A 12,025-nucleotide genomic window follows, 5' to 3' on the forward strand; every position below is an offset into this window, starting at 1 on the left:
TGCGCGCCCGCCTGTATCCGGACTCCCTTTTCTCTGCGCGCCCACCTGTATCCGGACTCCCTTTTCTCTGCGCGCCCGCCTCTATCCGGACTCCCTTTTCTCTGCGCGCCCGCCTCTATCCGGACTCCCTTTTCTCTGCGCGCCCGCCTCTATCCGGACTCCCTTTTCTCAGCGCGCCCGTCTCTTTCCAGGCTCCTTTTTCTCTGTGCGCCAGACTCTATCCAGGCTCCCTTTTATCTGCGCGCCCGCCTCTGTCCGGGCTCCCTTTTTTCTGCACGCCCGTCTCTGTCTTGGCCACTTATCTATGCGCGCCCGCCTCTTACCAGGCTTCCTTTTCTCTGCACGCACTTCTCTGTCCGGGCCCCCCTTTTTTCTGCGCACCCGTCTCTGCTTTGGCCCCCTTTCACTGCGCGCCAGCCTCTTTCCGGCCTCTTTTCTCTGCGTGCCCGTCCCTGTGTTGGCTCCTTTTCTCTTCGCACCCGTCTCTGTCCGGGCCCCCCTTTTCTCTGTGCGCCCATCTCTGTCTTGGTCCCTTTTCACTGCGTACCCGCCTCTTTCCGGGCTCCCTTTTCTCTGCGCCCCCGTCTCTGTCCAGGCTCCCTTTTCTCTGCATGCCCGTCCCTGTCTTGGCTCCTTTTCACTGCGCGACCCCCTCTTTCCAGGCTCCCTTTTCTCTGCGCGCCCGTCCCTGTCTTGGCTCCTTTTCACTGCGCGCCCACCTCTTTCCAGGCTCCCTTTTCTCTGCGCGCCCGTCTCTGTCCAGGCCCCGTTTTCACTGTGTGCCTACCTCTGTCCAGGCCCCCTTATGTCTGCCTGCCCGCCCGTCAGACAACCCACTGATGAGTTGTGCCGTGTTTCAGACATGTTTTTCTTCATAGATTTGAACCCGATGCCGACTGAAGACATAGTGCAGATGTTTAATGAATTGCGCAGTGACCTGGTCCTGCTCTACGAGCTCAAGCAAGCCTTCTCCAACTGCGAGTATGAGCTACAGATGCTTCGCCACCGCTTTGACGCGTTGTCTAAAACCGGAACCACCACCACAGCCACGCCAGCTGAGGGCGCCAGCGGGGAGAACCAGGCTCCTATCAGCACTGAAGAGATAAAACTGGAGGTGAAGGACCCAATCATAGACGTTGTGGGAGCTCCGCTGACGCCCAACTCGGTGAGTTTATTATTAACAGTGGGGAGAAGGCACAGGGGACTGATTCATGTAGTGGGGGAGCGGGCACTGCTGAACCTCACGGCGCGGGCACTGCTGAACCTCACGGCGCGGGCACTGCTGAACCTCACGGCGCGGGCTCTGTTCTATCTTACTACTGACAACATTTTCTATGTTGCCAGATAGGCTTATCCACAGGAAAACCAAACAAAAGGCGCCGTTTATCTCAGAGGAACTACTGGCTTTACCAGAAGAGAGATGTCTGTTGTCCTCATGTACAAGAATATAACTACTATAATACTGCCCCCTATGTACAAGAATATAACTACTATAATACTGCTCCTATGTACAAGAATATAACTACTATAATACTGCCCCCTATGTACAGGAATATAACTACTATAATACTGCCCCCTATGTACAAGAATATAACTACTATAATACTGCCCCCTATGTACAAGAATATAACTACTATAATACTACCCCCTATGTACAAGAATATAACTACTATAATACTGCCTCCTAAGTACAAGAATATAACTACTATAATACTGCCTCCTATGTACAAGAATATAACTACTATAATACTGCCCCCTATGTACAAGAATATAACTATTATAATACTGCCCCCTATGTACAAGAAAATAACTACTATAATACTGCTCCTATGTACAAGAATATAACTACTATAATACTGCCCCCTATGTACAAGAATATAACTACTATAATACTGCTCCTATGTACAAGAATATAACTACTATAATACTGCCCCCTATGTACAGGAATATAACTACTATAATACTGCCCCCTATGTACAAGAATATAACTACTATAATACTGCCCCCTATGTACAAGAATATAACTACTATAATACTACCCCCTATGTACAAGAATATAACTACTATAATACTGCCTCCTAAGTACAAGAATATAACTACTATAATACTGCCTCCTATGTACAAGAATATAACTACTATAATACTGCCCCCTATGTACAAGAATATAACTATTATAATACTGCCCCCTATGTACAAGAAAATAACTACTATAATACTGCTCCTATGTACAAGAATATAACTACTATAATACTGCCCCCTATGTACAAGAATATAACTACTATAATACTGCTCCTATGTACAAGAATATAACTACTATAATACTGCCCCCTATGTACAGGAATATAACTACTATAATACTGCCCCCTATGTACAAGAATATAACTACTATAATACTGCCCCCTATGTACAAGCATATAACTACTATAATACTGCCCCCTATATACAAGAATATAACTACTATAATACTACCCCCTATGTACAAGAATATAACTACTATAATACTGCCTCCTAAGTACAAGAATATAACTACTATAATACTGCCTCCTATGTACAAGAATATAACTACTATAATACTGCCCCCTATGTACAAGAATATAACTATTATAATACTGCCCCCTATGTACAAGAAAATAACTACTATAATACTGCCCCTATGTACAAGAATATAACTACTATAATACTGCCCCCCCTATGTACAAGAATATAACTACTATAATACTGGTCCCTATGTACAAGAATATAACTACTATAATACTGCCCTCTATGTACAAGAATATAACTACTATAATACTGCCCCTATGTACAAGAATATAACTACTATAATACTGCCCCTATGTACAAGAATATAACTACTATAATACTGCTCCTATGTACAAGAATATAACTACTATAATACTGCCCCTATGTACAAGAATATAACTACTATAATACTGCCCCCTATGTACAGGAATATAACTACTATAATACTGCCCCCTATGTACAAGAATATAACTACTATAATACTGCCCCCTATGTACAAGCATATAACTACTATAATACTGCCCCCTATATACAAGAATATAACTACTATAATACTACCCCCTATGTACAAGAATATAACTACTATAATACTGCCTCCTAAGTACAAGAATATAACTACTATAATACTGCCTCCTATGTACAAGAATATAACTACTATAATACTGCCCCCTATGTACAAGAATATAACTATTATAATACTGCCCCCTATGTACAAGAAAATAACTACTATAATACTGCTCCTATATACAAGAATATAACTACTATAATACTGCCCCCTATGTACAAGAATATAACTACTATAATACTGGTCCCTATGTACAAGAATATAACTACTATAATACTGCCCTCTATGTACAAGAATATAACTACTATAATACTGCCCCTATGTACAAGAATATAACTACTATAATACTGCCCCTATGTACAAGAATATAACTACTATAATACTGCTCCTATGTACAAGAATATAACTACTATAATACTGCCCCTATGTACAAGAATATAACTACTATAATACTGCTCCTATGTACAAGAATATAACTACTATAATACTGTCCTCTATGTACAAGAATATAACTACTATAATACTGCTCCTATGTACAAGAATATAACTACTATAATACTGCCCCCTATGTACAAGAATATAACTACTATAATACTGGTCCCTATGTACAAGAATATAACTACTATAATACTGCTCCCTATGTACAAGAATATAACTACTATAATACTGCCCCCTATGTACAAGAATATAACTACTATAATACTGCCCCTATGTACAAGAATATAACTACTATAATACTGCCCCCCCTATGTACAAGAATATAACTACTATAATACTGCCCCCTATGTACAAGAATATAACTACTATAATACTGCTCCTATGTACAAGAATATAACTACAATAATACTGCTCCTATGTACAAGAATATAACTACTATAATACTGCCCCCTATATACAAGAATATAACTACTATAATACTGCCCCCTATGTACAAGAATATAACTACTATAATACTGCCCCCTATGTACAAGAATATAACTACTATAATACTGCCCTCTATGTACAAGAATATAACTACTATAATACTGCCCCCTATGTACAAGAATATAACTACTATAATACTGCCTCCTATGTACAAGAATATAACTACTATATTACTGCCCCCTTTGTACAAGAATATAACTACTATAATACTGCCCCTATGTACAAGAATATAACTACTATAATACTGCCTCCTATGTACAAGAATATAACTACTATAATACTGCTCCTATGTAGAAGAATATAACTACTATAATACTGCCCCTATGTACAAGAATATAACTACTATAATACTGCACCCTATGTACAAGAATATAACTACTATAATACTGCCTCCTATGTACAAGAATATAACTACTATAATACTGCCTCCTATGTACAAGAATATAACTACTATAATACTGCCCCCTATGTACAAGAATATAACTACTATAATACTGGCCCCCTATGTACAAGAATATAACTACTATAATACTGCCCCCTATGTACAAGAATATAACTAGTATAATACTGCCCCCTATGTATAAGAATATAACTACTATAATACTGCCCCTATGTACAAGAATATAACTACTATAATACTGCCCCCTATGTACAAGAATATAACTACTATAATACTGCCCCTATGTACAAGAATATAACTACTATAATACTGCTCCTATGTAGAAGAATATAACTACTATAATACTGCCTCCTATGTACAAGAATATAACTACTATAATACTGCCCCCTATGTACAAGAATATAACTACTATAATACTGCCCCCTATGTACAAGAATATAACTACTATAATACTGCTCCTATGTACAAGAATATAACTACTATAATACTGCTCCTATGTAGAAGAATATAACTACTATAATACTGTCCTCTATGTACAAGAATATAACTACTATAATACTGCTCCTATGTACAAGAATATAACTACTATAATACTGCCTCCTATGTACAAGAATATAACTACTATAATACTGCCTCCTATGTACAAGAATATAACTACTATAATACTGCCCCCTATGTACAAGAATATAACTACTATAATACTGGCCCCCTATGTACAAGAATATAACTACTATAATACTGCCCCCTATGTACAAGAATATAACTAGTATAATACTGCCCCCTATGTACAAGAATATAACTACTATAATACTGCCCCCTATGTACAAGAATATAACTACTATAATACTGCCCCTATGTACAAGAATATAACTACTATAATACTGCCCCCTATGTACAAGAATATAACTACTATAATACTGCCCCTATGTACAAGAATATAACTACTATAATACTGCTCCTATGTAGAAGAATATAACTACTATAATACTGCCTCCTATGTACAAGAATATAACTACTATAATACTGCCCCCTATGTACAAGAATATAACTACTATAATACTGCCCCCTATGTACAAGAATATAACTACTATAATACTGCTCCTATGTACAAGAATATAACTACTATAATACTGCTCCTATGTAGAAGAATATAACTACTATAATACTGCCCCTATGTACAAGAATATAACTACTATAATACTGCCTCCTATGTACAAGAATATAACTACTATAATACTGCCTCCTATGTACAAGAATATAACTACTATAATACTGCCCCCTATGTACAAGACTATAACTACTATAATACTGCCTCCTATGTGCAAGAATATAACTACTATAATACTGCTCCTATGTACAAGAATATAACTACTATAATACTGCCCCCTATGTACAAGAATATAACTACTATAATACTGCCCCCTATGTACAAGAATATAACTACTATAATACTGCCCCCTATGTACAAGAATATAACTACTATAATACTGCCCCCTATGTACAAGAATATAACTATTATTATACTGCTCCCTATGTACAAGAATATAACTACTATAATACTGCCCCCTATGTACAAGAATATAACTACTATAATACTGCCCCCTATGTACAAGAATATAACTACTATAATACTGTCTTCTTTATACAAGAATATAACTACTATAATACTGCCCCCTATGTACAAGAATATAACTACTATAATACTGCCCCCTATATACAAGAATATAACTACTATAATACTGCCCCCTTTGTACAAGAATATAATTACTATAATACTGCCCTCTATGTACAAGAATTTAACTACTATAATACTGCTCCTATGTACAAGAATATAACTACTATAATACTGCCCCCTATGTACAAGAATATAACTACTATAATACTGCCCCTTATGTACCAGAATATAACGAATATAATACAGCCCCCAATGTACAAGAATATAACTACTATAATACTGCTCCTATGTACAAGAATATAACTACTATAATACTGCCTCCTATGTACAAGAATATAACTACTATAATACTGCCCCCTATGTACAAGAATATAATTACTATAATACTGCCTCCTATGTACAAGAATATAACTACTATAATACTGCCCCTACGTACAAGAATGTAACTACTATAATACTGCCCCCTATTTACAAGAATATAACTATTATAATACTGCCCCCATGTACAAGAATATAACTACTAGAATACTACCCCCTATGTACAGGAATATAACTCCTATAATACTGCCCCCTATGTACAAGAATATAACTACTATAATACTGCCCCCTATGTACAAGAATATAACTACTATAATACTGCCCCCTATGTACAAGAATATAACTACTATAATACTGCTCCTATGTACAAGAATACAAATACTATAATACTGCTCCTGTGTACAAGAATACAAATACTATAATACTGCCCCCTATGTACAAGAATACAAATACTATAATACTGCCCCCTATGTACAAGAATATAACTACTATAATACTGCCCCCTATGTACAAGAATATAACTACTATAATACTGCTCCTATGTACAAGAATATAACTACTATAATACTGCTCCCTATGTACAAGAATACAACTACTATAATACTGCCCCTATGTACAAGAATATAACTACTATAATACTGCCCCCTATGTACAAGAATACAACTACTATAATACTGCTCCTATGTACAAGAATATAACTACTATAATACTGCCCCCTATGTACAAGAATATAACTATTATTATACTGCTCCCTATGTACAAGAATATAACTACTATAATACTGCCCCCTATGTACAAGAATATAACTACTATAATACTGCCCCCTATGTACAAGAATATAACTACTATAATACTGCCCCTATGTACAAGAATATAACTACTATAATACTGCCTCCTATGTACAAGAATATAACTACTATAATACTGCCCCTATGTACAAGAATATAACTACTATAATACTGCCCCTATGTACAAGAATATAACTACTATAATACTGCCCCCTATGTACAAGAATATAACTACTATAATACTGCCTCCTATGTACTAGAATATAACTACTATAATACTGCCCCCTATGTACAAGAATATAACTACTATAATACTGCTCCTATGTACAAGAATATAACTACTATAATACTGCCCCTATGTACAAGAATATAACTACTATAATACTGCTCCTATGTACAAGAATATAACTACTATAATACTGCCCCCTATGTACAAGAATATAACTACTATAATACTGCCCCCTATATACAAGAATATACTTACTATAATACTGCTCCTATGTACAAGAATATAACTACTATAATACTGCCCCCTATGTACAAGAATATAACTACTATAATACTGCCCCCTTTGTACAAGAATATAATTACTATAATACTGCTCCTATGTACAAGAATATAACTACTATAATACTGCCCCCTATGTACAAGAATATAACTACTATAATACTGCTCTCTATGTACAAGAATATAACTACTATAATACTGCCCCCTATGTACAAGAATACAACTACTATAATACTGCCCCCTATGTACAAGAATATAACTACTATAATACTGCTCCTATGTACAAGAATATAACTACTATAATACTGCCCCTATGTACAAGAATATAACTACTATAATACTGCTCATATGTACAAGAATATAACTACTATAATACTGCCCCCTATGTACAAGAATATAACTACTATAATACTGCCCCCTATGTACAAGAATATAACTACTATAATACTGCTCCTATGTACAAGAATATAACTACTATAATACTGTCCCCTATGTACAAGAATATAACTACTATAATACTGCTCTATATGTACAAGAATATAACTACTATAATACTACCCCCTATGTACTAGAATATAACTACTATAATACTGCCCCCTATGTACTAGAATATAACTACTATAATACTGCCTCCTATGTACAAGAATATAACTACTATAATACTGCCCCCTTTGTACAAGAATATAACTACTATAATACTGCCCCCTTTGTACAAGAATATAACTACTATAATACTGCTCCTATGTACAAGAATATAACTACTATAATACTGCCCCCTATGTACAAGAATATAACTACTATAATACTGCCCCCTATGTACAAGAATATAACTACTATAATACTGCTCCTATGTACAAGAATATAACTACTATAATACTGCCTCCTATGTACAAGAATATAACTACTATAATACTGACCCCTATGTACAAGAATATAACTACTATAATACTGCTCCTATGTACAAGAATATAACTACTATAATACTGCCCCTATGTACAAGAATATAACTACTATAATACTGCCCCCTATGTACAAGAATACAACTACTATAATACTGCTCCTATGTACAAGAATATAACTACTATAATACTGCCCCCTATGTACAAGAATATAACTATTATTATACTGCTCCCTATGTACAAGAATATAACTACTATAATACTGCCCCCTATGTACAAGAATATAACTACTATAATACTGCCCCCTATGTACAAGAATATAACTACTATAATACTGCCCCTATGTACAAGAATATAACTACTATAATACTGCCTCCTATGTACAAGAATATAACTACTATAATACTGCCCCTATGTACAAGAATATAACTACTATAATACTGCCCCTATGTACAAGAATATAACTACTATAATACTGCCCCCTATGTACAAGAATATAACTACTATAATACTGCCTCCTATGTACAAGAATATAACTACTATAATACTGCCCCCTATGTACAAGAATATAACTACTATAATACTGCTCCTATGTACAAGAATATAACTACTATAATACTGCCCCTATGTACAAGAATATAACTACTATAATACTGCTCCTATGTACAAGAATATAACTACTATAATACTGCCCCCTATGTACAAGAATATAACTACTATAATACTGCCCCCTATATACAAGAATTTACTTACTATAATACTGCTCCTATGTACAAGAATATAACTACTATAATACTGCCCCCTATGTACAAGAATATAACTACTATAATACTGCCCCCTTTGTACAAGAATATAATTACTATAATACTGCTCCTATGTACAAGAATATAACTACTATAATACTGCCCCCTATGTACAAGAATATAACTACTATAATACTGCTCTCTATGTACAAGAATATAACTACTATAATACTGCCCCCTATGTACAAGAATACAACTACTATAATACTGCCCCCTATGTACAAGAATATAACTACTATAATACTGCTCCTATGTACAAGAATATAACTACTATAATACTGCCCCTATGTACAAGAATATAACTACTATAATACTGCTCATATGTACAAGAATATAACTACTATAATACTGCCCCCTATGTACAAGAATATAACTACTATAATACTGCCCCCTATGTACAAGAATATAACTACTATAATACTGCTCCTATGTACAAGAATATAACTACTATAATACTGTCCCCTATGTACAAGAATATAACTACTATAATACTGCTCTATATGTACAAGAATATAACTACTATAATACTGCCCCCTATGTACTAGAATATAACTACTATAATACTGCCCCCTATGTACTAGAATATAACTACTATAATACTGCCTCCTATGTACAAGAATATAACTACTATAATACTGCCCCCTTTGTACAAGAATATAACTACTATAATACTGCCCCCTTTGTACAAGAATATAACTACTATAATACTGCCCCCTATGTACAAGAATATAACTACTATAATACTGCCCCCTATGTACAAGAATATAACTACTATAATACTGCCCCCTATGTACAAGAATATAACTACTATAATACTGCCCCCTATGTACAAGAATATAACTACTATAATACTGCCCCCTATGTACAAGAATATAACTACTATAATACTGCTCCCTATGTACAAGAATATAACTACTATAATACTGCCCCCTATGTACAAGAATATAACTACTATAATACTGCCTCCTATGTACAAGAATATAACTACTATAATACTGACCCCTATGTACAAGAATATAACTACTATAATACTGCTCCTATGTACAAGAATATAACTACTATAATACTGCCCCTATGTACAAGAATATAACTACTATAATACTGCCCCCTATGTACAAGAATAGAACTACTATAATACTGCCCCCTATGTACAAGAATAGAACTACTATAATACTGCCCCCTATGTATAAGAATAGAACTACTATAATACTGCCCCTACAGTATTATAGTAGTTATATTCTTGTACATGGGGAGCAGTATTATAGTAGTTATATTCTTGTACATAGGGGGCAGTATTATAGTAGTTATATTCTTGTACATAGGGGGCAGTATTATAATAAGTATATTCTTGTACATAGGGGACAGTATTATAGTAGTTATATTCTTGTACATAGGAGCAGTATTATAGTAGTTATATTCTTGTACATGGGGGGCAGTATTATAGTAGTTATATTCTTGTACATAGGGGGCAGTATTATAGTAGTTATATTCTTGCACATAGGAGGCAGTATTATAGTAGTTATATTCTTGTACATTGGGGGCAGTATTATAGTAGTTATATTCTTGTACATAGGGAGCAGTATTATAGTAGTTATATTCTTGTACATAGGGGACAGTATTATACTAGTTATATTCTTGTACATAGGGGGCAGTATTATAGTAGTTATATTGTTGTACATAGGAGCAGTATTATAGTAGTTATATTGTTGTACATAGGAGCAGTATTATAGTAGTTATATTCTTGTACATAGGGGGCAGTATTATAGTAGTTATATTCTTGTACATAGGGGGCAGTATTATAGTAGTTATATTCTTGTACATAGGGGGCAGTATTATAGTAGTTATATTGTTGTACATAGGAGCAGTATTATAGTAGTTATATTCTTGTACATAGGGGGCAGTATTATAGTAGTTATATTCTTGTACATAGGGGGCGGTATTATAGTAGTTATATTCTTGTACATAGGGGGCAGTATGATAGTGGTTATATTCTTGTACATAGGGGGCAGTATTATAGTAGTTATATACTTGTACATAGGGGGCAGTATTATACTAGTTATATTCTTGTACATAGGGGGCAGTATTATAGTAGTTATATTCTTGTACAAGGGGGCAGTATTATAGTAGATATATTCTTGTACATAGGGGGCAGTATTATAGTAGTTATATTCTTGTACACAGGGGGCAGTATTATAGTAGTTATATTCTTGTACATAGGAGGCAGTATTATAGTAGTTATATTCTTGTACATGGGGGCAGTATTATAGTAGTTATATTCTTGTACATAGGGGGCAGTATTATAGTAGTTATATTCTTGTACATAGGGGGGCAGTATTATAGTAGTTATATTTTTGTACATAGGGAGCAGTATTATAGTAGTTATATTCTTGTACATAGGGGGCAGTATTATAGTAGTTATATTGTTGTACATAGGAGCAGTATTATAGTAGTTATATTGTTGTACATAGGAGCAGTATTATAGTAGGTTTATTCTTGTACATAGGGGGCAGTATTATAGTAGTTATATTCTTGTACATAGGGGGCAGTATGATAGTGGTTATATTCTTGTACATAGGGGGCAGTATTATAGTAGTTATATTCTTGTACATAGGGGGCAGTATGATAG

The 12,025-nt window shown here is 34.8% G+C and overlaps 1 protein-coding gene across 1 annotated transcript in view; it reads left to right on the forward strand.

The window, feature by feature from the left end:
* DMAP1 (DNA methyltransferase 1 associated protein 1) overlaps positions 1-12,025 on the forward strand; it is a 93,797-nt gene that overhangs the window by 71,942 nt on the left and 9,830 nt on the right. Inside the window, exon 10 of the mRNA XM_066595025.1 lies at positions 879-1,165. Within this exon, the coding sequence (XP_066451122.1) occupies positions 879-1,165 (287 nt within the window). The remainder of the gene's footprint in view (positions 1-878; positions 1,166-12,025) is intronic.

Source organism: Eleutherodactylus coqui, chromosome 3 (assembly GCF_035609145.1).
Source record: "Eleutherodactylus coqui strain aEleCoq1 chromosome 3, aEleCoq1.hap1, whole genome shotgun sequence".
Classification (NCBI taxonomy): Eukaryota; Metazoa; Chordata; class Amphibia; order Anura; family Eleutherodactylidae; genus Eleutherodactylus; species Eleutherodactylus coqui.